At 58.7% G+C, this 26,690-nt stretch overlaps 1 protein-coding gene across 1 annotated transcript in view; it reads right to left on the reverse strand.

Annotated features, from left to right (window-relative positions):
* Window positions 1-212: 212 nt before the first annotated feature.
* DSCAM (DS cell adhesion molecule) overlaps window positions 213-26,690 on the reverse strand; it is a 602,651-nt gene continuing 576,173 nt past the window's right edge. The window contains exons 29-33 of the mRNA XM_055127368.1: window positions 24,430-24,545; window positions 23,034-23,183; window positions 17,375-17,572; window positions 14,722-15,024; window positions 213-2,936 (exon numbers count right to left, since the gene is read on the reverse strand). Coding sequence (XP_054983343.1) covers window positions 2,563-2,936; window positions 14,722-15,024; window positions 17,375-17,572; window positions 23,034-23,183; window positions 24,430-24,545 — 1,141 coding nt within the window. The 3' untranslated portion in view covers window positions 213-2,562. The remainder of the gene's footprint in view (window positions 2,937-14,721; window positions 15,025-17,374; window positions 17,573-23,033; window positions 23,184-24,429; window positions 24,546-26,690) is intronic.

Consider the following 26,690-nt stretch of genomic DNA (forward strand, 5'->3'; position numbering starts at 1 on the left):
GGACGGTCATGGCCCTGACGGCACCCGGCGTCCACCCAGGCCCACCTTAGAGCAGGGGCGCGGACGTGTCCTCAACGTGCTTGTGGGCGCGCCCTGCAGTGAGGACCGTCTCCAGGACGGGGTCACCACCAACGATCCAATCCAGAGGCGGACACCATGTAGAATTTCTTTTTATTTATTTTTGCACAGATCAAGAGGAAAAAAATTTTTTTAAAGGGAAATTTTAAAGTTTGGGGAATAAAAAAGTTTGATTGATGAAAGCTTGAGCTTTAATTTTCTCCCAGAAATAGCATTTCATTTCTTATGCATAAAAAAAAAAAGCAGCCTTGAGAGCACTGGTGAGGATTGCAAACCAGAAGCTGTCAACAGGGATTGAACTCTGAAGTCAAGACAAGGAGAAAGGGGGAAAATGCACACGTCATTCTCATGGGAGCACCTGGGGACAGGGCTAGGGACGGGACCATCACACGATTTTGGACCTTTGGTTTCGCTGGATGACACGGCTTGGTGGGAGGTGCAGACAGAGGGAGGCAAGAAAGAAGGGGGGAGGGGGAGGGGAGGGGAGACAGGAGGAAGGAGGAAGTCTAGGAAGTGTCGAGCCCAGTAACAGCCTGTGCTCGAGCCTCACAGGCCTCATGGGGAATGTGAAGGGGAGGAAGGTGCCCACAGGTATTCACAGGTACCTGCAGGTACTCACAAGTACTCAGTTACTCACAGGTACTCATGGGTACTCACAGGTACTTAGAGGTACCCACAGGCACTTGCAGGTACCTGCAGGTACTCACAAGTACTCACAGTTACTCACAGATACTCACGGGCAGTCACGGGTACTCATGGGTACTTGGAGGTACCCACAGGCACTCGCAGGTACCTGCAGGTACTCACAAGTACTCACAGTTACTCACAGGTACTCACGGGTACTCATGGGTACCTGTGAGTACCTGCAGGCAGCTGCAGGCCCTCGTAGCCTGTTGCAGGGGGTTGGGTGTGGGGGCGGTTCAGGGTCAGACCCTGCCAGGAGGCCTGTGTCCCTACTCTCGGGGAAGGGGGCGTGGGATGACTCCACACACTCACCAAAGCACACAGGAAGGCATCGTGGGGCACGGGAAGGAGGCAGCCCATGGGGGCCTCGGACCCTGGCAGGGTTTGTCCTCACCCAGGGCAAGCGCATATGAAACACCCACAGGACCCAAGCAGGCGGGTCCTGGGCCGGGCGCAGAGCAAGGCGGCTGCTCCTGGCGCTGACGTGGGCGCAGAGGGAGAACCCAGTGTCCACTGCAGACTCGGACACCAGTCAGTGTGGGCCGGGCGCATGGACTCTCCCGTTTCCCTGCAGGCTGGCAGAGCAGGGGTCTGAGAGCCGTTCCTGGGAGGAGCAGCTGGTCCGAATTATCAGCTGTGCAGGCCAGACCCCCCGGGAGTGACCACTCCCCTCCGCCACGGCAGCAGGGAACAGCCAAATGGTGCACATGGCCGCGTCCAAACCAAACTTCATTAAATAAGTATTCATTCATTGGGTTCTGGGAGCTGGAGGTGCGCAGGGCTTACTTTTCTGTCTCTGCACTCAGGGTCATTCCTGGTGGTATTCAGGGGGGCCCTGGGGAGGGGGGAGCACTGGTTGCATGGGAGGCAGGTGCCTTACCCACTGTGCTCTCTCTCTGGGCCCCAGTAAAACTTTATTGATAAGAGGAGCCGTGGGCCGGGTTTGGCCTGACGACTCCCGAGAGTGCGGAATCCTGGCCTAGCGCGAATGCCGGAGTGTGGGGGAAGCCGGGAGCGAGGCAGTTGGGAGGTCTAGGACACCTGGCCAGCCCTCCCCACGACTGGGGCCAGCTGTGGCCTTTGGGCCCCTGCCAGCCTCTCTGGGGAACGGGGCGTGGCGGGCCTGAGCCGTCCTGAAGGGCACAGTGAGAGAAGCAGACAGCGGCGTGAAGGCAGCTCACCTTTTCTTGTTTATTTCGCTTAGACAAAATGCAAAGAGTGTCTCAGGAAATTAAAAAATAAACCGAAGGAAAATCAAATTGATTCCCCCACCCGCCCTGCCCCCGACGGCACTTGTCCTCATTAACAACAGAAGAAGGTCCGACTGCAGAGCCCCTGCCCGATGGGAAAGCAAAGTGTGCAAACACGACAGCTCCTCCCCTCCCCCAACGCATCGTCTCGGAGATTCCCAACGGGGTGGTGGGGGGTGCGTCCCCCAGCCCCCCGCCATCCTCTCTCTTGAATCCTGTGTGCTCAAACTTCTAGTCAGAAGGTGGAATTAGTCCCCATGCACTTTGTAGAAAATCAGTAAAAATGCAGTAGCCTGTGAAGATCATAAAACTGGACTTCTTTCCCCAAAAATCAGACGCCCAGGCAGATGGAGTTCACATCAGACTGAAAAAACGCGGGAGAGTCTTTGCACTGTCTGGGGTTTTCAGTATCTTTTCTTTTTTTTTTTTTAATATATTTTGGCAATTTTCTTTAATTATAAATATTGGAATTCCGTAAAAAAAAGGTAGCTTGGATTGAATTTTGTGTTTTTAAATCGTATTTACAAGCGCTGTCCGGTCCCGCTGTGTGTCATACCAGGGTGTAGGATTTCGCGTAGGGGTTATTCCCCTTCCCGTGGCCCCGGGAGTCCAGCAGGGACTCTTGGGAGCTGCTCATTTTGGCCGCCTGGCCCAGCTCGGCGCCCTCGCGCGGGGGCAAGGCGGCCACGGCGGCGGCGGTGGCGGCGGCGGCCCCCTGCTGCCACTGCTGTCCGTCCCTCGTGGAGGAGCTGGACGAGGCGGCCTCCATGGGGATGGGCTCCAGGACCGTGGGGCGCTTTAGGGTCCGGCTTTTTTGAGGTTCCAAGCATGCCTGTCCCAAGCTGAGGTCCCGGCTGGTGCCCGCGCCGCTTCTGCTCAACAGAAAGTCCATGCGAAGGTACGGAGGTAAGTGGATGAGGTCACCTGCGGGCAGACACAGACAGTGAGCCGGCGCCCAGCACGCCCGAGGGCACGGGGTGGGTCTCTCGGGCTTCCGGGGGGCGGCGGACACCCCACCCGGAGTCTGCCCGGGACGTGGTGGCTCAAAGCAGAAGCCGCCCAGGTGACCTGGAGAGACGGGGGTGCTCGGGACGGCCCTTTGGCCCAGGGAGTCGCTGCCCGCCCACCGTATCCCGCAGTGTGAGATCTGGGGTCCCTCCCGCCTGGCTTGTCCTGGCACCTTCGGCCTTCCCGCCGCCAGCTTCCACCCCTTGATTCACCTGGTCTCCCGGCTCCAGAAACACACACGGCCAGCTCATTTTTAAACCAGTCTCCCGCCTGTAGCCGGCCGAGTTAGCCACCCCCTCCCCGCTCCCACGCCCACGGCCAGGAGGGTTCCCCCCACACACTCTGGCCTTCCTGCGTGCTGTACACATGGGTGTGCTAGTGTCTTCAAGGGCGCGGCCACCTGAATGCCACCGTCTCCCCTTAAAATGCCAGTGAGTCAGAGCGAGACGCCCACCCATTTCAAGCCTCGGGGAATGTGGGTTGTACCCAGTCGCCAGTGCCCCTCTGAGCTCCTGCTTCCCAGGGGTCCCAGGAGAGGTGCCGAAGACCTGAGGACTCAAGAGATCCTGAGCAAGTAGGAGGAGCCGGGAGAGAGGGCATGCACGGAGGCTCGAGTGCGTCTTAAACTATTTGGATGAGCCTAACGATCTTCAAACATGTCTTCTTAAGATTCTCTCCCTCCCACCTGGGAACGCCGGTGGTGGAGAATGGGCACTGGTGCAGGGGTGGGTACTCGGTCATGGTATGACTGAAACGTAATCCTGAAAGTTTGTAAGTCTGTAACTGTACCTCATGGTGATTCATTAAAAAAAACAAAATTTTAAAATATAAAATATATTTTAAAAAAAGATTTTATCCCTCCCAGGATAAAAGAAAAGGGAAACCTTCTTTTAGACTTGGTTGTTTTCCCAATCTTTGCTCACCTCTGTCCTGCCACTTAAAAATATGGTTTTGTTTTGCTTTTTGAGTCACACCTGGCCATGCACAGGGGTTACTCCTGGCTCTGCACTCAGGAATCACTCCTGGCGGTGCTTGGGGGACCCTATGGGATGCTGGGAATCAAACCTGGGTCGGCCGCGTGCAAGGCAAACACCCTCCCAGCTGTGCTATCGCTCCGGCCCCTGTCCTGCCATTTTATACCTCTAATGCAAGAATTCCTCACCCTCTGGGTGTCTTTCTCCCACACAGTGAGGGTGAGTGAGGATGTGATTTTGTCGGAAGGGCAGTGTGCATTCCATGAAAATGGTCCAAGTCACACTGTGGCTTTAGCCCACGGAAATCAAAGATGTTCTCACTCACCAGTGGCTTTGCACAGCCAATGGGATCAAAGGAAAATCCAGCCAATGCACCGACAACTCGATAGCTATGGCGCCCTCAGGGAAAGGCAGGACGCCATTCGGCATTCCTGTGGGAGAAGTTTGCATACACCGGAGCGTGGTGTAGAAAAAACTAAGACCAGGATCTGCCACCATAGATTCCAATGGCGACGGCACAGGTGTCCGGCCATGTTTATGCATGAGATGCTGTCTAAAAATGAAAGAATTCACTAAGGAAAGGAAAGCATCACGAAGCCTTCCGAGAGAAGCAGAGAATGATTCTTCTTTTATTTTTTATTTTTATTTTTGCTTTTTGGGTCACACCCGGCGATGCACAGGGGTTACTCCTGGCTCTGCACTCAGGAATCACTCCTGGCGGTGCTTGGGGGGCCCTATGGGATGCTGGGAATCGAACCCGGGTCTGCCGTGTGCAAGGCAAATGCCCTCCCCGCTGTGCTATTGCTCCAGCCCCTACATTCGATTTCCTAACAGCGATGGTCTCTCCTCTCACGAGCCCCGAAGCCAGTGAGCACACTGTATTGATCTCCCCCTTACCCACGTGGCATATTTCCTTGATCGTTTCGCTCAAGCACATAAGCCAGAGTGGACGGTGCTTGCCCCTGGGGGTGCGGGAGGCCACGCGCTGTCGCTGAGACCCAGAGAAACCGCCAGCACCCGGCAGAGCGGGTAGCGTTCCCCACCGCCGGCAACTCCGCCCTGAGTGCACACGGCTTATTAAATGCCGGAAAGGCCATTGCAACGGGGCCCCAGCTGGATTGCAGGCTGCGCAGGTCCGAGATTGCTTGGAACAAACGCGTCTATAACTGAAAGACAAACAGGCCCATGACGGATGCCCCCGGCCGGCAGAGGGTCCAGGGCCGCAGCTGGGGGTGCCCAGGGGTAGGGCCACTGGAACGGATTGGCCAGACCCGGGAAGCCTTAATCGTGCCGGCGCTCTGGGCTACAGCGCCGCACACAGACACACCTGGTCTCTGCGTGCCGCGCACTTGCCGAGACTCAGTCTTTGCATCTTCCTGGCCACTCGCTGCTCTCACTGGCTCCGACGACAGGGCATGCCCCGAGGAGCACCCGAAGGAGCCCTCTGCGGAAGGGAGCCAGCAGCCTGCGCCAAGGCCACGGAGGGCACGTGCAGTGGACACAGCCACGTCCCGAGGCTCACCCGAAAGTGCAGAGCACCCGTCTGCAGGTGTCTGGAGACCCCCAGGGAGAGACTGGCCAGAGGAGATGGGGCCGATCACCCAGGGAGACTGGGCGGGGGAGGCTGCAGTGCTGAGCACCCAGAGAGGGACGTGACACAAGAGCCGATGGCTGGACCCGGGGCAGGGTGGCGGGCCCAGCGCCAGGCCCAGGGAGCCACTCTCCAGGGCTCCACCGCATCTGCCCTGCCCCCCAGACTCCGCCCTACAGCCCCAGAGCACAGACACCCCTCCCCCGGCTCCTACATATGGCTGTGCCGTTTATGGTCTATACGCCCGGGTCATGCTCTATAGCCGTCATAACCCACACCCGGCTCATAAAAACGCCTGCCAGGGAGCGAGCTGCACCCCCAGATCACAGCCTGGGCCCTGCGCTCCGGCAGGTGCTGCAGAGATAAGCGTGGGGTGGGTAAAACGGTCTCGCCAGTGTACACAAAGGCCCGCCTCTCAGCGTGCCCGGTCCTGGGACAGCTGGCACTCCCGGCATCTCTGCAAGTCCCACACTGCTCCAGCCCTGCCCCCGGCGTCTCCCCACCTCCCGTGGCCCATCCGCCCTCGTCCCCACCCCTAGGCAGATGTCGCCCGGAGCTTGAGGCTGTCTGTGGGCGTCTCCAAGGCCAACTGCAAACCGGCGCCTCTGACCCGCCCTGTGTGCTGAAAATCAGAAGCTCCCCGCACCCCACCGGGCGGCCTGAACCCGGGGCCGTCTCCAGCCGTGCAGCCTCACACGCAGCTGCGAGCCATTCCGGCCTCGGAAGGAGGATGCAGAAATCAATAGTGAAACAGAAACCCCAATCGATCCGGCAACAGCCATCGAGGGCACGCTGAGTGGGTCTCACCCCACGCACACTGCGAGAGGCAGAGGCGCCTGGCCCATACGGTTCCCAGCGGGGCCACCTGCCCCCCAAGAGGCGTGTGCAAAGGGCTGGAACCCTTTACAGATATTATCATTGTGTGTGTGCATATGTGTGAGTGTGTATGTGCATGAGTGCATGTGTGTGCATATGTGTGCATATGCATGAGTGCATGTGGATGCATGCGTGTGCATGTGTGTGCATGTGCATGTATGTGTGCATGTGGATGCATGTGTGTGCATGTGCGTGAGTGTGCATGTGTTTGTGCATGTGTGCATGTGTGTGCATGCATGTGCATGTGTGTGAGTATGCATGTGTGTGGACGTGTTTGTGCATGTGTGTGCATGTATGTACATGTGCGTGTGTGCATAAGTGTGTGCATGCGTGTGGGTGCATCATGTGTGTGTGTATGTGTGTGCACACAGGGGGTTCCTACTGGCTCAGAGGTGAGGGATTCCATTCAGTACTCCGAACACACACCTACCCCCTCGCTTACCCCGCAAACCTATCCTGTCTCTCACATGCAGGGGGCTCACTTGAGAAATACATTTGGATGATCCACGTTTGCCTGTCAAATTTCACTTTACTGTGCCCTGAAAGACACTGAGCCCCGTCAGCAAAAAGAACAGTGCTCCTGGGTCTCTGCCAGGACTCGCTTTGTCCCAAGACAATGGGGTGAGGCGCCCAGGGACAAGGATGAGGCTCCGCCACGTGGCAGGAGGAGGGGGAGGAAAGTGACATAGAGGACCCCCGCCTCTGTCTCTGCGTAGTCTCTGGGCCTCACCTGGCAGTGCTCAGGGCTCATTCCTGGCGGGGCTCTGGGCACCATGTGTGGTGCTGGGGATGAGGCCCGGCTCGGCCACGTGCCACGCAAATGCCCGACCCGCTGTGCCATCCTCCGGCCTGGGAACGGTCCTCTCTGGCTGCCCCCAAGGGTGCCTCCGCCGCCGTCCCCGGCCCTGCTGCAGTGAGGAGCTGAGCCGGCGCCTCCCCACGGGCTGTGTCTGGCCCGGAGCTTCCATCAATCTCTAACAAGGCTGGAATCGATGCCGGGCCGGGCGGGCTGGGCTGCACAGGGGGACGCCAAGTTCCCGGCTCAGCCACTCGGGGGGCAGCGGGAGCAGCCAGGGGCCGCCCCCACCCTGGGCAGACGGGCTCCAGCACCTTCTTGGTGAGTGTTAATGCAGCAGCGCCTTGAAGGTGACGCGTGAACCATCTCCCCGCAGGGGCAGCCTCACCCCGCACCAGGAACAACCTGCCCTGAGTGATGCGGGGGGCCGTCGGGGGCCGCTGGCGTCCCCTCCCCTCCCTGGCGGGCCGGAGCCTCATGCACTTTTAAGAGCTCGTCCTGCTCCCGGAGAACAGAGAACAGTGTCTGCATGGGGCACCGCGGGGGCTGTGTGCTCGCGACTGCACACGGCTCTCCTAAAGCCAAGCGGGATGGAAAACTGGCCTGCACGGAGGGTGAGGGGCGCTCTGCAGGAGGCCCGCAGGGGTCAGCCCGGAGTGACCACATGGTGGGTGGGCGGGAGGGGTGAAGGCGATGGGAGGGGTGAGTGACATGGAGAGGGTGTGGGGGAGAGTGAGGGTGTGAGGGGGAGGGTGTGAGGGGGAGGGTGTGTGGGGAGAGTGAGGGTGTGAGAGAGGGGGAGGGTGTGGGGAGAGTGAGGGTGTGAGGGAGGGGGAGGGTGTGAGGGTGTGAGTGAGGGGGAGAGTGTGGGGAGAGTGAGGGTGTGAGTGAGGGGGATGGTGTGGGGAGAGTGAGGGTGTGAGGGAGGGGGAGAGTGTGGGGAGAGTGAGGGTGTGAGTGAGGGGGATGGTGTGGGGAGAGTGAGGGTGTGAGGGAGGGGGAGGGTGTGGGGGAGTGAGGGTGTGAGGGAGGGGGAGGGTGTGGGGAGAGTGAGGGTGTGAGGGAGGGGGAGGGTGTGAGGGTGTGAGTGAGGGGGAGAGTGTGGGGAGAGTGAGGGTGTGAGTGAGGGGGATGGTGTGGGGAGAGTGAGGGTGTGAGGGAGGGGGAGAGTGTGGGGAGAGTGAGGGTGTGAGTGAGGGGGATGGTGTGGGGAGAGTGAGGGTGTGAGGGAGGGGGAGGGTGTGGGGGAGTGAGGGTGTGAGGGAGGGGGAGGGTGTGGGGAGAGTGAGGGTGTGAGTGAGGGGGAGGGTGTGGGGAGTGTGAGGGTGTGAGAGAGGGGGAGGGTGTGGGGGAGAGTGAGGGTGTGAGTGAGGGGGAGTATGTGGGAAGAGTGAGGGTGTGAGGGAGGGGGAGGGTGTGGGGAGAGTGAGGGTGTGAGGGAGGGGGAGGGTGTGAGGGTGTGAGGGAGGGGGAGGGTTTGAGGGTGTGAGGGAGGGGGAGGGTGTGGGGAGAGTGAGGGTGTGAGTGAGGGGGAGGGTGTGGGGAGTGTGAGGTTGTGAGGGAGGGGGAGGTTGTGGGGAGAGTGAGGGTGTGAGGGAGGGGGAGGGTGTGGGTGAGGCTGAGGATGAGTGAAGGTTCGGGTGAGCGTGAGTGTGTGGGGGAGGCTCGGCGAGTTGTGAGTGACGCTGTGATGGTAGCCATGTGTGGCCATGGCAGCAGGTGTGTGTGTGGGGAGGTGGTCACGTCCGTTGTGCAGCCTCTGGGGCAGAGGGGGGCTCTGAGGCTGTGCGGGCTGGCTGTGCCTGGGCGATGCTGTGGGCAGGTGTGGGCACAGAAGGGGGATGCCCCTCCCCCAGCCCCTGGCACCCTTGTATGTGTGCGTGCGAGTGTGTGTACATGTGCTTGTGTGCATATGCATCTGTGTGCATGTATGTGTGCACACGTGCATGTGTGTGCACACGCGTGTGTGCACGCATGTGCATGCCTGTTCCCTATGGGTGTTCTCAGCTCACTCCCATCTTCTCCCCTTTCTCTGCCACCCCGAGGTCCCAGGAATGTTGTCGGCTCTGCCCACCCAGCTACCCAGCAGTGCTGGCTCACGTCTCGCCGCCTGCCTGCTCCCAAGCCAGGCCAGGCTGCCCTTTCCGGGGGTCGCCGTGTCTGAGGCCGTCACCTGCTCACGGGGCAGGGCACGAGGCCAGGCCCACTGGGGCCGAGGGATGGGAGGGAGGCCAGGAGGCACCACGGGGAAGAGGGACACGCTCTGCCCACTGAGAACACGTCTGGGGGGGGTCTGAGACACCGCCACCTGTGGGGGGGCCCCCTCTGCTCCAGCACATTTATATGCACACACACACACACACCATGCACACATCCCCCAGATACCACACACACACACACGTGCGCGCGCCATACACAGACACCACACACACACACCATACACAGACACCACACACACACACACCATGCACACACATCCCCCAGACACCACGCACACGTGCCATACACACATGCCCCCAGACACCACACACACACATACACCATACAGACACCACACACGCGTGCCATACACACATATTCCCCAGACACCACACACACACACACACACACCATACAGACACCACACACACGTGCCATACACACATATTCCCCAGACACCACACACACACACACACCATACACAGACACCACACACAGACATGCCATACACACATATTCCCCAGACACCACACACACACACAAATACCACATACACACACATACACACACACGTCTTTGGGTGCCCCCAGTAGCTCCTCATACCTCTGCCGACTGAGAGTGGCAGCAGGCCCCAGCACTCCATCCGGGTGGGCGGGTGGCACGGCATGTGGCCCCAGGTGCCCGCCCGCCACGGCAACCTGCAGAGTGAGGCCGGGCAGGATGTGCTCGCATTTTCGAAGCTCTAAGTGGATTCAAGTCGCTTGGCGCAGCGGGATCGGCGGATAGCACAGGCCGAGCAGCGTGGGCCGAGCAGCTGTCACCCAAGAGCGCCAGAGAGGAGCTGATGGAGCAGTGGTGCTCGGTGCCCAGTGCTCAGGGGCGGCGGTACTTGGGGAGGGGGCCGTGGAGGGCCGTGTACAGGGCAAGCACCACCCCCTGTTGTCCGCCCTGCTTTCTCCTCTACTATTATTATTTTTTAAGAATGAAAGTGTTGGTGTGTTTGTGGGGAGCGAGGTGCCGTAGACACGTGTGCCCTTGCACTCGGCTACTGCATTGCTGGAAGTGCAAAACTGTAGCCGGCTGCTCAGTCTTGCCAGGCTCACAAGTGGGACGCAGTCACTGCTGAGTGTTGATTAAACACCTCCTCTCCGAGGCGTGGGGCGTTCGAAGGCGCTATCCAACCCCACTGGGTCACTCTGACGAGATTCTCGAACACTCATGATGGGGTCAGGTAACCGCTAGGTGTGGGGAGGAAAACATGCAGGCCACTGAGACACATTTCTCATCTTTCTGGAGCTGGACTCTGGCCAAATCCATTTCACTCGAGGAGCTAAAGAATTGGAAACCACAAATGGGGGGAAAATGCCATCAAAATGAAGAGGGGCTGGAGCGAGAGCACAGCGGGGAGGGTGTTTGCCTTGTAAGCAGCCGACCCAGGTTTGATTCCCAGCATTCCGTATCGTCCCCCCGAGCACTGCCAGGAGTAATTCCTGAGTGCAGAGCCAGGAGTCACCCCTGTGCATCACCAGGTGTGACCCAAAAAGAAAAAAAAAACACAAAAACAATAAAACCCCAAATAAAGAGCTGGAAAGATACAACAGGGCTACGGCTTATGCCCTGCATGGGGCCAACCCAGGGTCTACCCTGGCCCCACACACAGACCCCCTGGCCGCCACGAGCAGTGCTCCCAAGCACACAGCCAGTAGCTCTCCAAGAACACTGGGTCTTGGTGTCATCTCCAAATAAGCAAACGTTAATAAAACGCCCCAGAGACATGAAGGGGGAGGGTCTGTGGAGAGACTGCATGGCCACGCCTGCGATCAGCCAGCCAGAAGCCCTGGGGAACAGAGGTGCCCAGCCTGGGGGCCGCCGGAGCCACAGGGACTGAGTCGGCGGGTACTGAATCCTCCCCCCATGCCTGTGCTCAGCATCACCCTGAACTGCATCGTAACGGGGGAGCAGATGTCTGGCGTGTTTCTTTAAGGAGCGTGTCCAGTGCTCAGTTAAAAAAGGCCTCTGAGCCGCTTCAAGCCACATTAGTGGACATTAGAACAGACGGTGGCTTCCAAATAGGCCCCGCAGGGAGCGTTAGGAGCTAACGAGCCTGACACCCTCTTTAGCCATTGGTCACCTAGTTGTGGTCTTTGCATGCAGGCCCAGCAGCTGTGGACGGGGCGGGGGGGGGCTCTGAAAATCGTTTAAATTGGAAAATCAAACAAAGGAAGAAAAGAATCTAACGGATGGAACAACCTAGCCATCAAAAGAGGAGCCCGGGCAGTGAGTTCCAGGGGACACCTGAGTGACAGGGGGACCCACCTCCACCAGCTGGGGACAGAGTCAGGACACAGTACCGCTGGGGACACACACATGAGGCTGATACTTCCTGGGGGGGTGGGGGGAGGCAAGGAGCGCAGACCACCGGAGGACCCAGATGGCACACCGCCTCCCGGAGGCCTCTTGGATGGCTCTGCTCACGGGACCACAGAGGCAGCGAGGGCTGCAGGCACCTCTCTGCTCCCCTTCCCCCATACCTCATCCCTGCGGCAAGAGAGCGAGCCCTAGGGTATATGTCCTGCCACCCTCGCCCCCCGCTGTCCGGCCACAGGGAGCCCGTGGCGTTTTTCCCTCTGCCATTCTGCATTTGTCTCGCAGACGGATGCCAGCGACCAGAAACACTTGCACTAGGCAAACCCACCGTGAACAGCTCGTCTTCCTGGCCAGGGAGGTAGACACGGGGAAAGTGGACGAAGCCACCACTCTTTACAGGGGGCTGGCATGGACCTCTAGTCAGCCTAGGAGATCAGTCGCTGGCTAGACCAGGCCTAGTCTAGGCATTTTTGTGCATTTCCGAGGCTCATTTCCCCTGGGTCTCCTGCCCTCAAAGCCTGGGAAGTCACAGACACTTCAGGGCGAGGAAATGGAGTCAGCACAAGGGGGCAGGGGGGCGGGGAGAGAGGCAGAGGGCTGCATCTTGGATTGGCTGGGCTTGGAGGGAAGGCGCAGGGAGGGATGCAGGAAGGGAGAGACAGGCTGCTTCTCCCGCGCCTCCTCAAGGCCCCGTCCTCCCCGGGACACGCGTCTCTCCTTGACTCCTTGGCTTGCTTGTCTCCACTCTGGGGAAGCCCTGGCTCCCTCTCGAACACGCATTTCTCTTTCTCTCCCTCTCCTCACCCTCTCTTCTTTCTTTCTTTCTTTCTTTCTTTCTTTCTTTCTTTCTTTCTTTCTTTCTTTCTTTCTTTCTTTCTTTCTTTCTTTCTTTCTTTCTTTTTTATTGAGTCACCGTGAGATAGTTACAAGCTTTCATGTTTGGGTTACAATCTCACAATGATCAAACATCCATCCCTCCACCAGTGCACATTCCCCACCACCAATATCCCGGGTATACCCCCTCCCTTCCCACCCTCCCCCTGCCTCCATGGCAGACAGTATTCCCCATACTCTCTCTCTACTTTTGGGCATGATGGCTTGCAACACAGACACCGAGAGGTCATCACTGTTCACAATAGCCAAAATCTGGAAACAACCCGAGTGTCCTAAAACAGATGATTGGTTAAAGACACTTGGGTACATCCACACAATGGAATACTATACAGCTGTCAGGAGAGATGAAGTCATGAAATTTTCTTATAAATGGATAGACATGGAGAGTATCATGCTAAGTGAAATGAGTCAGTAAGAGAGGGACAGACATAGAGGGACTGCACTCATTTGTGGACTATAGAAGAACATCACATGAGGCTGACACCCAAGGACAGTAGGTACAAGGGCCAGGGGGATTGCCCCGTAGCTGGAAGCCTGCTTCAAGAGCCCTCTCACATCTTTCTAAGATCCAATAAAAACTAACTTGCTTTACACATGAAAGAAAGGAAGAAAGGAAAAGCTCCAATCTTTCCGGGGGTCCCGGTCATGGTAGGCTGTGGCTGGATTTAGCTGAAAGATGTGTTTTATTGGCTTGCTTTGCCATGCATCGTGCCCACGTCGAAAAATGACATTTTCACATGAAACTATGATCGCTAGCTTCTCTTGATGGCTTCCTTCATACCAACTCCTGTTTCTGTCCCCCAGGGGTCTGGGCAGGGAGCTTGCTGGGGTCTCACTCCCCGAGACAGTCTGACCTCTCCCACTACCCACGGCTGTCATTGGGCCCTGGCCCCTGACTTCCTGTCCATGGACCCTGGCCCCTGACTTCCTGTCCATGGACCCTGGGCCCTGACTTCCTGTCCGTGGACCCTGGACACTGACTTCCTGTCCATGGACCCTGGACCCTGACTTCCTGTCCATGGACTCTGGACACTGACTTCCTGTCCGTGGACCCTGGACCCTGACTTCCTGTCCGTGGACCCTGGCCCCTGACTTCCTGTCCATGGACCCTGGACCCTGACTTCCTGTCCGTGGACCCTGGCCCCTGACTTCCTGTCCACGGGCCCTGGACCCTGACTTCCTGTCCATGGACCCTGGCCCCTGACCTCCTTCCTCCAACACAGCATCTGCCAGACCCTGCGACTGTGCACCCCCCGAACCCACGCTACTCCTATATGCTCAAGGCCGAGACCAGCGGTCACTTAGGACAACTGGGAAGGCTGGCCTCCAGGTCTTGTGTGCGGAGCACCTCTCTCAGGCAGTCCTCCCCCAAAGAGTCTGAACACACATGGGCGAGGTGTCCGTCATCAAACAGCGGGGGTCTCCTTCCGTGGAGTCTGGGGTCTCTCTCTCTCCTGAACAGCAGAATGAGGCAGACGTGTGGGGATCCTTAGCTCAAGGCTGGGCCAGAGAGACATTCCGGGGACCAGCTGCTTCCCTGGCGTGTGGCCATCGAGCTCAACTCCCCTGCACCTTGCATGGTCCCCTAAGCACTGCCAGGACTGAGTCCTGAGCACCCCTGGGTATGTGCCCCCCCACCCTGGGGCTATTTCTGCTCTCCCCACCCATGGGACCCTTGTTCTTAGTGTGAACCAAGGCCCAGAGACAGGCGGAAGGAAGCTCCCCCGTCTTCCAGAGAAGCCCACCTCGGGAGCGTTTGCACCTTCCTGCCCCCCACTCACAGCAAGGGGGGCCGTCTAGGAAGCAGACCCCCCCTCTCTCAGCACCGCTCCCGCCCCCACCTCAGGGTGGGACAGAGATGGGCGGGGTCCACGGGAATGACAGCCGGCACTTGACAGCCCCACCTGGGGGGAGGACGTCCTTCCTGGACGGAGAAGCGGCACCCAGCTAGCCCCCAAGAGCCTCCCCCGGCCGACGCCCACCCCCGCCCCCGTCCCGTCTCACCTGGCCGATGTGCCTTTGGAACCGCCATGTTGGCCACCCGCCCTCCGTCCTGAGGCTTGGGGGGAGACGCGGTGAAGCGGCAGATCCCCGACTCCGAGGGGGTGCTGGAGGTCAGGCTGTCCGTGTACTCGTTAGTCCCTGCCGTCAACTGTCCCGACGAGGTGTCGGAGATGAAGCACTCGGTGATGGTGAACTTGGCGTGGCGCAGCTGCTCTTCCATCTTGGCGTGCTCGTAGGCCCGGGCCAGTTCTTCGTAGGTGGAGGAGGCACTTTCTGTGGAGACCATGCTGCTCCGCGCTCGGTCTGCAGCGGGGCAGGGACGGGCGTGAGCGCGGGCGCGAGGGGCGGGCCCCAAGGCGACCCCAGGGTGGGGGCGGGTCTCTAGGTGAGGTCCCTGGTCACCGGGAGGTCAGTGCTGCAGCTCTGGGAACCACTGCAGGCCCAGCAACGCCCGCTGCCCCCGCCCGGGACGTTCCCGTGGATCAGGGATGTGGGTGAGAGCCACTGTCCCTTCCCTGCTCTGCCCCCTTCTGCCCTCTGACTCCAAGGTCAGTGCGTCCTCGGGGGTTGCAATTGGCACGAACGCTTGAAGCGCTGCTCTTTGCTCCTCTGGCCTCAGGAGGCCTGACGCGGGCTAGAAGCAACACTGTATTGCAAGCCATGATGCCCAAAAGGCGGGAGGGAGGGAGGGAAGGAGGGAGGGAGAGAGGTGGGGGGAGAGGGAGGGAGAGAGGGAGAGAGACGGAAGGAGAGAGAGAGGGAGAAGGAGAGAGAGGAGAGAGAGAGGGAGAGAGGGAGAGAGAGAGAGAGACAGAGACAGAGGGAGAGGGAGAGGGAGACAGGGAGAGAGACGAGAGAGAGAGATGGGGGGAAGAGGGAGGGAGGGAGAGAGAGAGAGAGGGAGAGAGAAGTGCCCATCATAGAGGAAGACCTGGGGTGGGGCAAGGGGTATCGGGAAGGAAACTGGGGTCATTGGTGGTGGGAGATGTGCCCTGGTGGAAGGATGTGCTCCAGTTGGAATATTGTATGACTGAAACCCAGTCATGGATGCTTTGTGACTGCATATCCCACAGTGACTCAGTAGCACTGGAGCACTGTCGTCCTGTTGCTCAATTTGCCCGCGCGGGCACCAGTAACGTCTCCATTGTGAGACTTGTTGTTACTGTTTTTGGCATATCCAATACACCACAGGGAGCTTGCCAGGCTCTGCCGTGCAGGCGGGATACTCTCCAAGAGGGACGGAGGAATCGAACGTGGGTTGGCCTTGTGCAAGGTAAATGCCCTACCCGCTGTGCTATTGCTCCAGTGACTCAATAAAAAAAATTAATAAATTTTCAAAAAGCTGTGGATTTGCACAGAAACTGTCTTCCAGGCAGGGGTTTCCTGCTCCAGGCAGACCCATCCTTCCTGTGCTCCGGGCAGCCGGGAACCCCCAGACAGAGGGGGTACTTCGGGGCCAGAGCACCCATCAGCTGCCCTGAAGCCACCTGGAAAGTTTGGGTGTCACCTCTGCGGGACTCTGGGACTCTTGCAAGAGAAATAACAGCCCTAAAAATCCATGTGCACGGTGACACGCAACCTCTGGAACGCTATTTTTGAAGTAGATCAGCCAGAACAAAAGAAAATGAGTATGAAAATTTCCTACAGTGATTAGATTTAGATATAATTTCTTCTCAAAGTTTAAGGTGTGGAGAGGGGGCAACCCAGCGCTATTTTAGGCCCCGTGTTCTCTCACAGTGAAGCCTTGGTGACTGGGGGCAGGGCGAGGTGGTTGCCTTATCGCCAGCCTCGACCCATGGGCAAACAGACCAGCCGCGTGCTGGGGAGGGTCTCGGACCCCATCACGTGCCTTCGGGGCAGCGTCTGAGTCTGGGGCATGGCCAGGGGCAGACACCCCGGAATGACGCCCAGAGCTGGGCCGGCGTTGGACCATGGCCCTGTTTCTCCCGGTGGGTTATGGGTGGGAAGGCGTGGTGGGGGGCTGTGACTCAGGAGGGTCTCCAAGGCCACGCCCTTGGCCCCCAATACGCAAAGGTTCACTGAGCCCCAGAGGGAGTCGGGGGCTGCAGCTGTCAAGGCAGGAGGGAGAGGTGGCCAGGCCATTGCACGGGGACCCCAGAGAGATGACGTCAGGGCCCTGGGTGTGGGCTCTGGCCCTTCCCGGGATGGATGAATGGATGGGGGGGGGGTCCCACCTGTGTCTGGGGGGCCCCTGCCTGTGTCTTGGGGAGTCCCGCCTATGTCTTGGGGGTCCTGCCTGTGTCTTGAGAGGGGGTCCCTACCGTGTCTTGGGGGGTCCCACCTGTGCCCCCACCGTGTCTTGGGGGATCCCACCTGTGTTTTGGGGGTCCCGCCTGTGATTTGGGGGGTCCCCACTGTGTCTTGGGGGTCCCACCTGTGTTTTGGGGTAATGCCTATGTTTTGGGGGTGCCCCACCCATGTCTTTGGGGGGTCCCGCCTGTGTTTTGGGGGTCCCCACCGTGTCTTGGGGTTCCCACCTGTGTTTTGGGGGGTCCTGCCTGTGTTTTGGGGGTGCCCCGACCCGTGTCTTTGGGGGGTCCCACCTGTGTCTTGAGAGGGGGTCCCCACTGTGTCTTGGAGGGTCCCGCCTGTGTCTTGGGGGATCCCACCTGTGTTTGGGGGGTGTCCCTACCTGTGTCTTGGGAGGGGCTGACGCTGTAGCTGTCGCTCTCCTTGTCCATGGACCCGGCGGCCCGGGGTGTCGGCAGCCTCCAGTCTGTGGTGAGCGTGTGTGTGGAGATGGTGGGGTGCGGTCTGTTGAGCGTCCACTGGCTGGCGTACCGGTTCCTCGCCGTGGGCCCGGCCTTGGCGTTTCTCCGCGTGGTAGGATCTGTGGGCGGCAAGAGTCATTGTTCCCTGTCTCGAGGAAGGTGGATGAGCTGGGAGCGAGGTGAGGTGCGGGCCTCTCCCAACTCAGCTCTAAGCACCTCCCCGGCCACCCAGAGCACTGTCTTTGGGAGTCCCAATGCATTCAGCCAGTCCCAGTGGGGAAACACCGCAATTTCAGGACTCGGGATGTGGGTCTGGCCTTTGCATGTGGTGGCTGGTGGCTCTGTGAGCTGCTTGTCAAGCCTTCCTGAGAGGCTCCTTCGGAGAGTGAAGGGACTCTGCTAACTGTGCTCTAACGCCCTTTCCTTCCTAAACGTTCTTTCACCCGGGGCCAGAGGGGTAGAACCGTGGCTAAGTTGCTTGCCTTGCATACTGCTGACCTGGGTTCGACCCCTGGCACCCCACATGGTCCCTCAAGAACTGCCAGAAGGGACCCCTGAGCACAGAGCCAGGAGTAAGCTCTGAGCACTGCTGGGCGTGGCCCCCAACCAAAATAATAATAATAGTGATAGAAAGTTCTTCTGCTCTGAAGTGAATGTCTGGATTAAAGCAGCTCCTATCTCCTCACTCAAGCTGTGCCGAGTGAAGGGCATCCTGGGAGCACCACCTTTCCTGGTCTCTGGAAGTGGGAGGATTCAGTTCCCTGGGGTGACTTTTTCTGGGACAAGCCAGCAACCCAGATGACCCCTTCTGGCCTTGGAGTTTTCTGCTTCACAAAGCGGAAATGCAGGCAGCTGTCGGGGACCGTGGCTGGCTACTTCTCACTGAACTCTAAAGTCGCTCTTGCAGAGAGAACCCCTGAGTTTTGAAAGAACCCAACAGAGAGTAGACCGTCAGCGTTATCCCACGGGCCTTGTCCATGTTCTCTGAGCCTGACATCTCGCGGGGTGGGGTGTGGGCTTCATGGTCGGACGAAGGCAGAGACCCCACTCGAGCCACCGGTACCCACGGCTCCAGGTTACTTCATGGATGAGGGTCTGTTTGCTCAGAGTGGTGGAAGTTAGAACCCGTGTTACCCATCTGTCCGAGACCACCCTCGGCTCCGCCCCAGCCCACTCTGCCACCATGTCACTGGTCTGTTGGGTTCTGGGGGCAAGACGTCGGGAGGGGCAAGCAAATTAAAGGGAACATTGTCCTCCTTGCCATGTTCCGGTCCTAGGGCTTTGAACCCAACCCCCTGCTCCATAAAGAGCCAGATCGTGATATTGCAAGATCCCCCGGATCATCAAAATGATCCTTCTTGGATTGGATCCTCTGGATATTGATTTTTAAGACATCTTTCATGGCTTCCTGGCAAGATTCTGCAGAAGACTTGATTGGAAGAGCTCGGGGGAGCCTTGCTTAGAATGCAAAGGAGTCGTTAGGGAGCGCCGGGCCGTCCGGATGGCAAGGTATGAATGATAATTGTGTTTCTCCCCTGAAAAGCCAGAGACAGGTCCGCAGAGAGACAGAAAAACATTCTCACGGGTGGGAGGAGGAATGTCTTCCAGGCACTATCGACTTGATAAGTGGAGCTTAAATAGTGGAGCTTGTTATTTAAATGCTAATGAATCTTTGCCAGAAAATTACCCATTCCCTTACATAAGTTTGGCGGGTAGTCGTTTTCATTCCTCCCTGAGTTTCTTGCAGCTACAGCTGTGGATCAGTTGACGCCTTGTGTACAGGCTTCTGGGGGCGGGGCCCTCCGGAGGCTTCAAGGACACTGTGAGTTCCAGCTCATGGGGCCTCGCCTGGGTTCCTTCCTGCCCAGCTCATCACCAGAGGCGGCCGGACGGCTGCCCTCTGAGACGCAAAGTCCCAAGGTCAGGTGGCACATGTCAGGTTTGGTTCAGAGTCAGAACGCTTATGTCAACGTTGCTCATTATCCGCCCCCCCGCCTTTTTTTTTTCCTAGATGATGAAACACTTTTTTTTCTAGAGGCTTGATATAGGCCAGATCTGACTGTCTTAAATCAGGGTTTGAAGTTCCTTTTTATATAAGCAATCATACTACAGGCAAAATGGTCTCAGCAGGTAAAATACTGTGGCTATAGCCATGTGATAATGTCGCCATTCTGCTTTCGGTTGGGTTCTTTCAAACCTTAGGTGTTTTCCCTGGGAGCTCAGAGAGAAGGGATGTGTGTGTGTGTGTGTGTGTGTGTGTGTGTGTGATAGTATATGCTATATACTGTACCCTTAGTATGTATCAGACACTGACACTATATGGTATATACTATATACTTATACTATACGTAAAGTACAGGGTACATACATATGCTAAGAGATAACACGGGCTTTCCCAGAGGGAAAAGAGCAGAGCGTGTCCCTTGGGAGAAGGTTATAGACAATATCTCCACGTTGTCTCAGCCCAGAGTTCTCTGTTTCCATAACAGCTATTCCGAGTGCTGCCATAGGGAAAGACTTAGTGCTCCTCTGACGCTTACCACGGCTCTAGCCTCTGCTCTCTTCTCCTCTTTGGAGGGTTCCCCTCCTCTAGGTTGTGGGGTGTCCCCCCCTCCCAGAGCTCAGTACCAGCTCCCCAGGGACAGGTGTCCCTCACCCCTGGGGCCGCCCCAGGTCTGTGCAATGCATTCTTTACTTTGATGGCTTTGTTTCCGGGGTCACACCGGCAGTGCTCAGGACTTGCTCCTGGCTCCGTGCTCAGGAGTCACTGCTGGTGGGGCTGGGGGTCCATAGAGGTGCCAGGGATTGAGTTTGGGTCAAGTGCTACACACTGCACACTCTCTCTCTCTCTCTCACTAGCCCCAATTTATTCTTCGTTTTGTTTCCTGACAACTCGGGGCCCCCCATCCATTGCCCTGCAGTAACCCCCTTTTTTGGCGAGTGAGGCTCATGAAGCTGCTTTGTACCTGAGCTGAGTTCTCCTGCTCTGCTTCTGGAAGCTACTTGGACTCCACCCTGGAGACTCCCGCGCATATTGATGAGCCCATCCAGGAGCCACACGAGGGTGGGGGTTTGCTGCTCCAGCTCAGCCGTGCGGGCGTTGCCTCCCCAGTACCTGCTCTCTTTAGAGCTCCGAGAGCACGCACCTGGCAGGCTCGACAGCCAGAGGCCAGAGGGGGTGACCCAAGCGTGGCTCGGCCTTCCGCCAGGGCTCCTGGTCCTGAGCTAAGCTTCTGCCGCGGAATCAAATTATTGGGAGGATCCGGCACTTTGGGCAGGGAGGCCCCGTGCACAGAGGAGCCGCAGGCGTGGCAGCTGTGGTGTGAGTCGGCTGTTGGTTCGGGTCCCCTGCCACTGGCTTTCAGATCTGGGGCCCTGGCATGGAGAGAACGACTATTGGCTGTCCTCGGGCGAGGGTAGAGCCGGGTGGCCGGGGTGTCCCTATCATTCGGTGGACACACTTTGTGAACATGGTGAAGGGCTCACTCTACCCCGATTCCCTGGTGTCTGGTGCCACGCTGGGTGAGAGGGCGGGCAAAATCGCAAACAAAAAAGATATACCCTCAGGGAATGGAGGGATAGTACAGTGGGCAGGGCCCTTGCCTTACACACGGCGGACCCGGGTTTGGTGCCCAGCATCCCACAGGGTCCCCTGAACCCATGCCAGGAGTAATTCCTGAACGGCCTAAACGCCCCGAATGCAGAAACAGCAGTAAGCTCTGAGCACTGCCGGGTGTGCCCACTGCCTCAAAGAAGCTGTCCATCCTGGGGGTTCTCCTCCGGTCAAACACCATAAAAGGGGCTGCAGCTCCCTGTCCCTGCCCTCCACCCCCCATCATCTCTGCTGAGTGGCAGTGCGAGAGGTTGAGAGAGGGGGCCTGGGTGAGAGTGACCCTTCCCGCACCTCCCCCCTCCTCGGCAGAGACTTGGTAAGAGGGAGGTGAAAGGCCGAGAAATCCGAGGGTCTCTCCACTTCACTAACTGACCGCTGCTGGCCTGTGAGGAATCCGTCTTGCTCCTAGGGAAGGCTGGGGGGCTTGGCGGGGGGGGGGGGGTGGGAGGAGCCAGAAGCTCCCATAGAGGAGTCAGCGGACAAAGAGCCACAGAGATGGTAAAGGTCGGTGCTGGGGGGGGGGGGGGCGGAGGGGCAGCAAGAAGCCCGCCTGTGGGGCTGCTTAGGACAGAAGTTGTGCCCTGCTCGTGTCCAGTGCCCGCTCTGCGTGCCTAGGCGTCTCGGAGAGCGAGCGAGCGCCCGTACAGCCGTGTAGGCCCTCCCGGACTCCCAGAGACGCCTCATCTAGTCCCCGTCATGCCGTCTGTGTGTCCTCGCGTGTCGTGGGCTGATGAGAGAGCGAGAGTTTGGCGCACTGCAAGAGCTCACTGCAGCGTGAGTGTGGTCTGAGAGACAGTACAGGGGTCCTTGCCGGTGGGTCAGGCCCCCGGCAGCACACGGTCCCCGAAGCATCACGGGATGTGGCCATGGCTAAACCCACACCTCATCCTTGGGCCTTTGCATTGAAGTGCCACCTCGTTAGCCAGGAAGACTTGAGGGTCCCCCCCTGTACCCCCCACCCCCTTCCCTGCCCCAAGGAGAGTGGGTCTAAGAACTCCTGGGGGAAGTTCTGTGAAGCACTGCACTGTATCACTGTCATCCTGTTGTTCATCGATTTGCTCGAGTGGGCACCAGTAACATCTCCATTGTGAGACTAGTTATTACTGTTTTTGGCATATCAGATACGCCACAGGTAGCTTGCCAGGCTCTGCCGTGTGGGTGGATACTCTCGGTAGCTTGCTGGGCTCTCCGAGAGGGACGGAGGAATCGAACCCAGGTCAGCCATGTGCCAGGCAGACTCCCTACCTGCTGTGCTATTGCTCCAGCCCCTCTGTAAAGCATGTGGGGGAATGTGCGCCTCTGAGAGGGCCCTTCTGGGGGGCCTTGGGGGCCCACACCTGCCCACCCCGTGTCTCAGGAATGGAGAACAAGAAGGGCAAATGGAAGGTGTGTCTTTTCTCAACAAACTACTGGGCACTGACAACTCCAGGGGTCCGGAGCGGAGCTCTGGGCTCAGGGCTCCTGCCTCACATGGGGCCGGCCCTGGCTTGGGCCTCTGGACGTGGATCCCCAGAACCACCTCGCATGACCTCGGAGCACAGAACCAGGAGTAGCCCCTGCACACTGCTGGGTAGAGCGCAACCCACCCTCCCCTCCCCCCAGAAGAACTAAAGACACAGGAGTGAGAGATGGGGTGGGAGGTAAGAATTAAAATACTGAACAGTCTTTCTTGTCCAGGCCAGTGTTCTAATTTCAGGACTGCAGGGCGGGGGTCACACACGGCCCCTGCCCCCCCCGTCCCGCTCTGAGTCCTTCATGCTCCCACCTGCCTCGTGCCCCGTGTCTCCGGTTCCCTTGCCCTGAAGCGGGCAGCCCCAAGGGAGCTGTTTCCCTGGACACTGTCTCAGTGGCCGTGAGACCCAACAAGATGAACGCAGCGTCCCTGCTCAAGCCTCAGCCCTCAGCCCTCAGACCACCAGGAGCTTTGAGGGGGAGGGCGCGAGGGCGGGGCAGCTGTGGTCACTCACTCGTTCCCGGCCGAGCATCTGAGACGTCCACCAGGGGCCCCGTGGCCTGCGACACCGCCTGGTAGTGGACCGTGTGCGTGACGGTCAGGGACTTCTGCTTGGCCGCCTCTCCGAAGTCGGCATCCGTGAGCAGCACGGTGGAGCGGTCATCTGCAGGCACAGAGAGGGCGTCAGACACGGGACCCCCCCACCCAGGCCCTGGCAGGGCTCAGAGCACCGGATCGGGAAGATGGCAGAGCAGCGCTTGTCAGCGTTTCTGCACGGCGGGCAGTGAAGCAGCGGTGACTGGGTGTGGGGGCTTGTGGCGGCCCGAGCTGCAGCACCTTCCCGTGTACTGAGTCTGATGAGAGGGGGTGGCAGGAGAGGAGGGGGAGAAGAGGGGAGAGGAGGGAGGAGAGGGGAGGAGAAAGGAGGGGAGGGGAGGAGAAGGGAGCGAGGAGAGGGGAGAGGAAGGAGGAGAGGGGAAGAGAGGGGGGAAGAGGAGGGAGGGGAGGGGAGGAGAGGGGAAGGGAGAAGGGAGGAGAGGGGAGAGAAGAGGGGAGGGAGGGGAGGGGAGGGGAGAGGGGAAGAGAGCAGAAGGGAGAGGAGGGAGGAGAGGGGAGGGGAGAGGAGAAAATAGAGGGTAGTAGAGGGGAGGGGAAAGGGGAGAGAGGGAAGGGGAGAGGAGGGAATAGAGGGGAGGGGAGGGGAGAGGGGAGGAGAGGGAAGGAGAGAGGAGGGAATAGAGGGTAGGGGAAGGGAGGAGAGGGGAGAGGAGAGGGGAGGGAGGGGAGGGGAGAGGGGAAGAGAGTGGAAGGGAGAGGAGGGAGGAGAGGGGAGGGGAGAGGAGAAAATAGAGGGTAGAAGAGGAGAGGGGAAAGGGGAGAGAGGGAAGGGGAGAGGAGGGAATAGAGGGTAGTAGAAGGGAGGAGAGAGGGAAGGGGAAGGAAGGAGAGAGGAGGGAATAGAGGGGAGGGGAGGGGAGAGGGGAGGAGAGGGAAGGAGAGAGGAGGGAATAGAGGGTAGGTGAAGGGAGGAGAGGGGAGGGGGGAGGAGGGAGGATATGAGAGGAGAGGGGAGGAGAGGGGAGGGGAGAGGAGGGAGGAGAGGGGAGGAGAGGGGAGGAGAGGGGAGGACATAAGGGGAGGAGAGAGAAGGGGAAGGGAGGGGAGGAGAGGATTGGAGAGGAGTGGAGAGGAGGAGAGGAGAGGGGAGGAGAGGGAAGGAGAGAGGGGAGGAGAGGGAAGGAGAGAGGGGAGGAGAGGGGTGGGGAGAGGAAGTTCCCCAGAAGCTGCTCATTTGTTCATGCAGTGCTCCAGAGGCTACTGTACTGGACGAGGCCCTGGCCCTGGGCCTGAGACGAGAGAGCTGGCCCGTGGCAGCTCTGCTGTGCGCAGTGACCCCCGGGGCGCCTTACCGATGGTCTCCATGGTGTCCCTCTCCTCGATCAGAAGCTGAGCCCTGGGTATGTCGATATGCATCCTCAGAGTCTGCTGCTGCTTGCTCAAGGTGTCCGAGGTCCGGGTGTTCTTGCTGGGGGGTAAGGAGCGAGAGAACGTGAGCACACTCGGCTCCGAGCACTCCCCCCGTGGGTCAGCCTGGCTCACGACCCCGTGATGAGCGTCTCGTAGAAAGGGGAGCGGAAGGAGCTTTCCGTAAGCTTCCGTAAGCTTTGTTTGGAAGCTATTTATTAACGTTGAATATAGCCGTGAATTTTGGGTTTGGGAAATATATATTAACAGGGCCAGAGAGAAAGTACAGTGAGTAGGGTGCTTGCCTTGCACACAGTCAGCCCCTGTTTAATCCCCAGTACCACGTAAAAGCCCTGGAGTGACCCCTGAACAGAGGCAGGGATAAGTCACGAGCACTGCTGGGTGTGGCCCCCAAACCAAGCTACTATGCATGATTATAAATTGTAACATATACAAATTATCAACAGATGGGCTCTAGAGTGTCTCATCTTTTTGTGAAAAATATAAATAAGGCCAAAATGTCATTTGGGCACAAATAGCAGTTTCCTCTCTCGAATCTGAGCTACTCCAATAAGGGAGAGCTGGTATCCGGCGTTCTCCGGATGGGCCTGGTGAACGCGTTTGCACTTACATCTGGTGTTGTCTTATGTTTGTTCCGGTAACAAACCATAAACCTTGTTAGCATCCCCCACACGCGTTTTGTTTTCCTAGCCAAAATTACATTTGCGGGTAGAAAAGAAGGAAAGCAATTACTATTAAGAATTTTATCTCAAAATTTGTGTACCGGAAAATCGCTCTGGTGGGGGGGATCTGTCTTCTCTCAGAAAGTGAAAGCAGGTAGGAGACTGCCCGGGCTGTCGGCGGTGGGACAAAGCTCTGCCCGCTGCCCGGAAGTTGAGAAGAGCCGGCAAGGGCTCGGTCAGCAGCTCACCGGGCACAGAGGTGGGCCAGTACCGGAGGGCAGACTCTGACTCCACATATGCAAATTGGGGAGAGGGTGTTTGGGACCCTAGAGGTGCCCGGGACTCTGTGCTCATGGATCTCTCTTAGTGGTGCTCAAGGGACCCGAGGAGGCGCCAGGGATCAAACCGGGGGCGGGCACACTCAAGGCAAGTGCCTTATGCCCTCGACTTTCTCTCCCGTCCCTTTAGCTACATTTCCAACAGTGTCTTTTGAGAAGTCACCAGCTCCGAAGCTGCTTAATCCAGCCCCTGGGCTCACCGGCGGCACCCATAGGCGCCCGCAGCTCAGGGAATGTCAGGATCTGCTGGGAGCCGTATTTCTGAAGGCCGGCACCCTCGGTAACAACCATGAGCCACTCTCAAGAGGGATGGATAAGGGGGTGATCATCTCCCACGACACCCCTCTACAGGGCAGGAGCTCTTCTGTCCCATCCAGGAGCCCCGGACCCTTTCTGGTCCCAGAGGGCACGTCTCCCGCTGGGCCTGTGACAGCAGGGAAGCCGGCCCGCTGAAGCCGAGTGCGGGCAGAATCCCTTCAGAGGTCTGCGTGTCCGCCTGGCACGGCACTGCGAGTTTTGTCAAGGCCCTTCCTTTCTTCCCGTGCGCGTCAACAGACCCGCCCGGGGGAGCTGGGATGGCTCCGGAGAGCGGCCTCGGCAGTGCCTGACCTTGAACCAGATTGCTCGTCCTGCAGCTGAGGAACTGGGGCAGGCAGGCAGGCAGAGCTGTTCGCCAGGCAGAGCCTGTGTGCTGACAGCAGCGTGGCCTGAATCTCTCCCGCGGGCTCCGGACTCCAGAATCAGTGAGTCCGACACTGGTATGCACTGAAGCTCCTCAGTGCACGGTCGGGAGAGGGCTGACGCCGGCCCAGGGCGGCTCTATCCCCCCCGCCCCCAAACATATGGGGAGCACCTCCTCTGTGAATATCTCAAAGACCTGCTTAGGAGCTTCATTAGGGACTTGAACTCGTCCTTGGACCAAAAATAGACATGTGGGCTAGTTTCTCCTGCTGATCATGAATAGTTATGAGGCGCCGCAAGTGCTCTGTTAAACAGACATGGACCCGAGCACGGCAAGACTTAAGTCGCAGCGAGGGGTCTGTCTGCTTGGCACGACTGGCACGGGGAGCAAGCCCGAGAGCCCGGCAGAGGCATAAAGGCAGAACGGGAGAAACTTTAAGGACGAGGGCGCTCAGGGCTGGAGGTAAAGCTTTCCCTGCTGAGCACCTCTGGAGCCAGGTCTCC

The sequence above is a fragment of the Sorex araneus genome, chromosome 2, assembly GCF_027595985.1.
Source record: "Sorex araneus isolate mSorAra2 chromosome 2, mSorAra2.pri, whole genome shotgun sequence".
NCBI classification, from domain to species: Eukaryota; Metazoa; Chordata; class Mammalia; order Eulipotyphla; family Soricidae; genus Sorex; species Sorex araneus.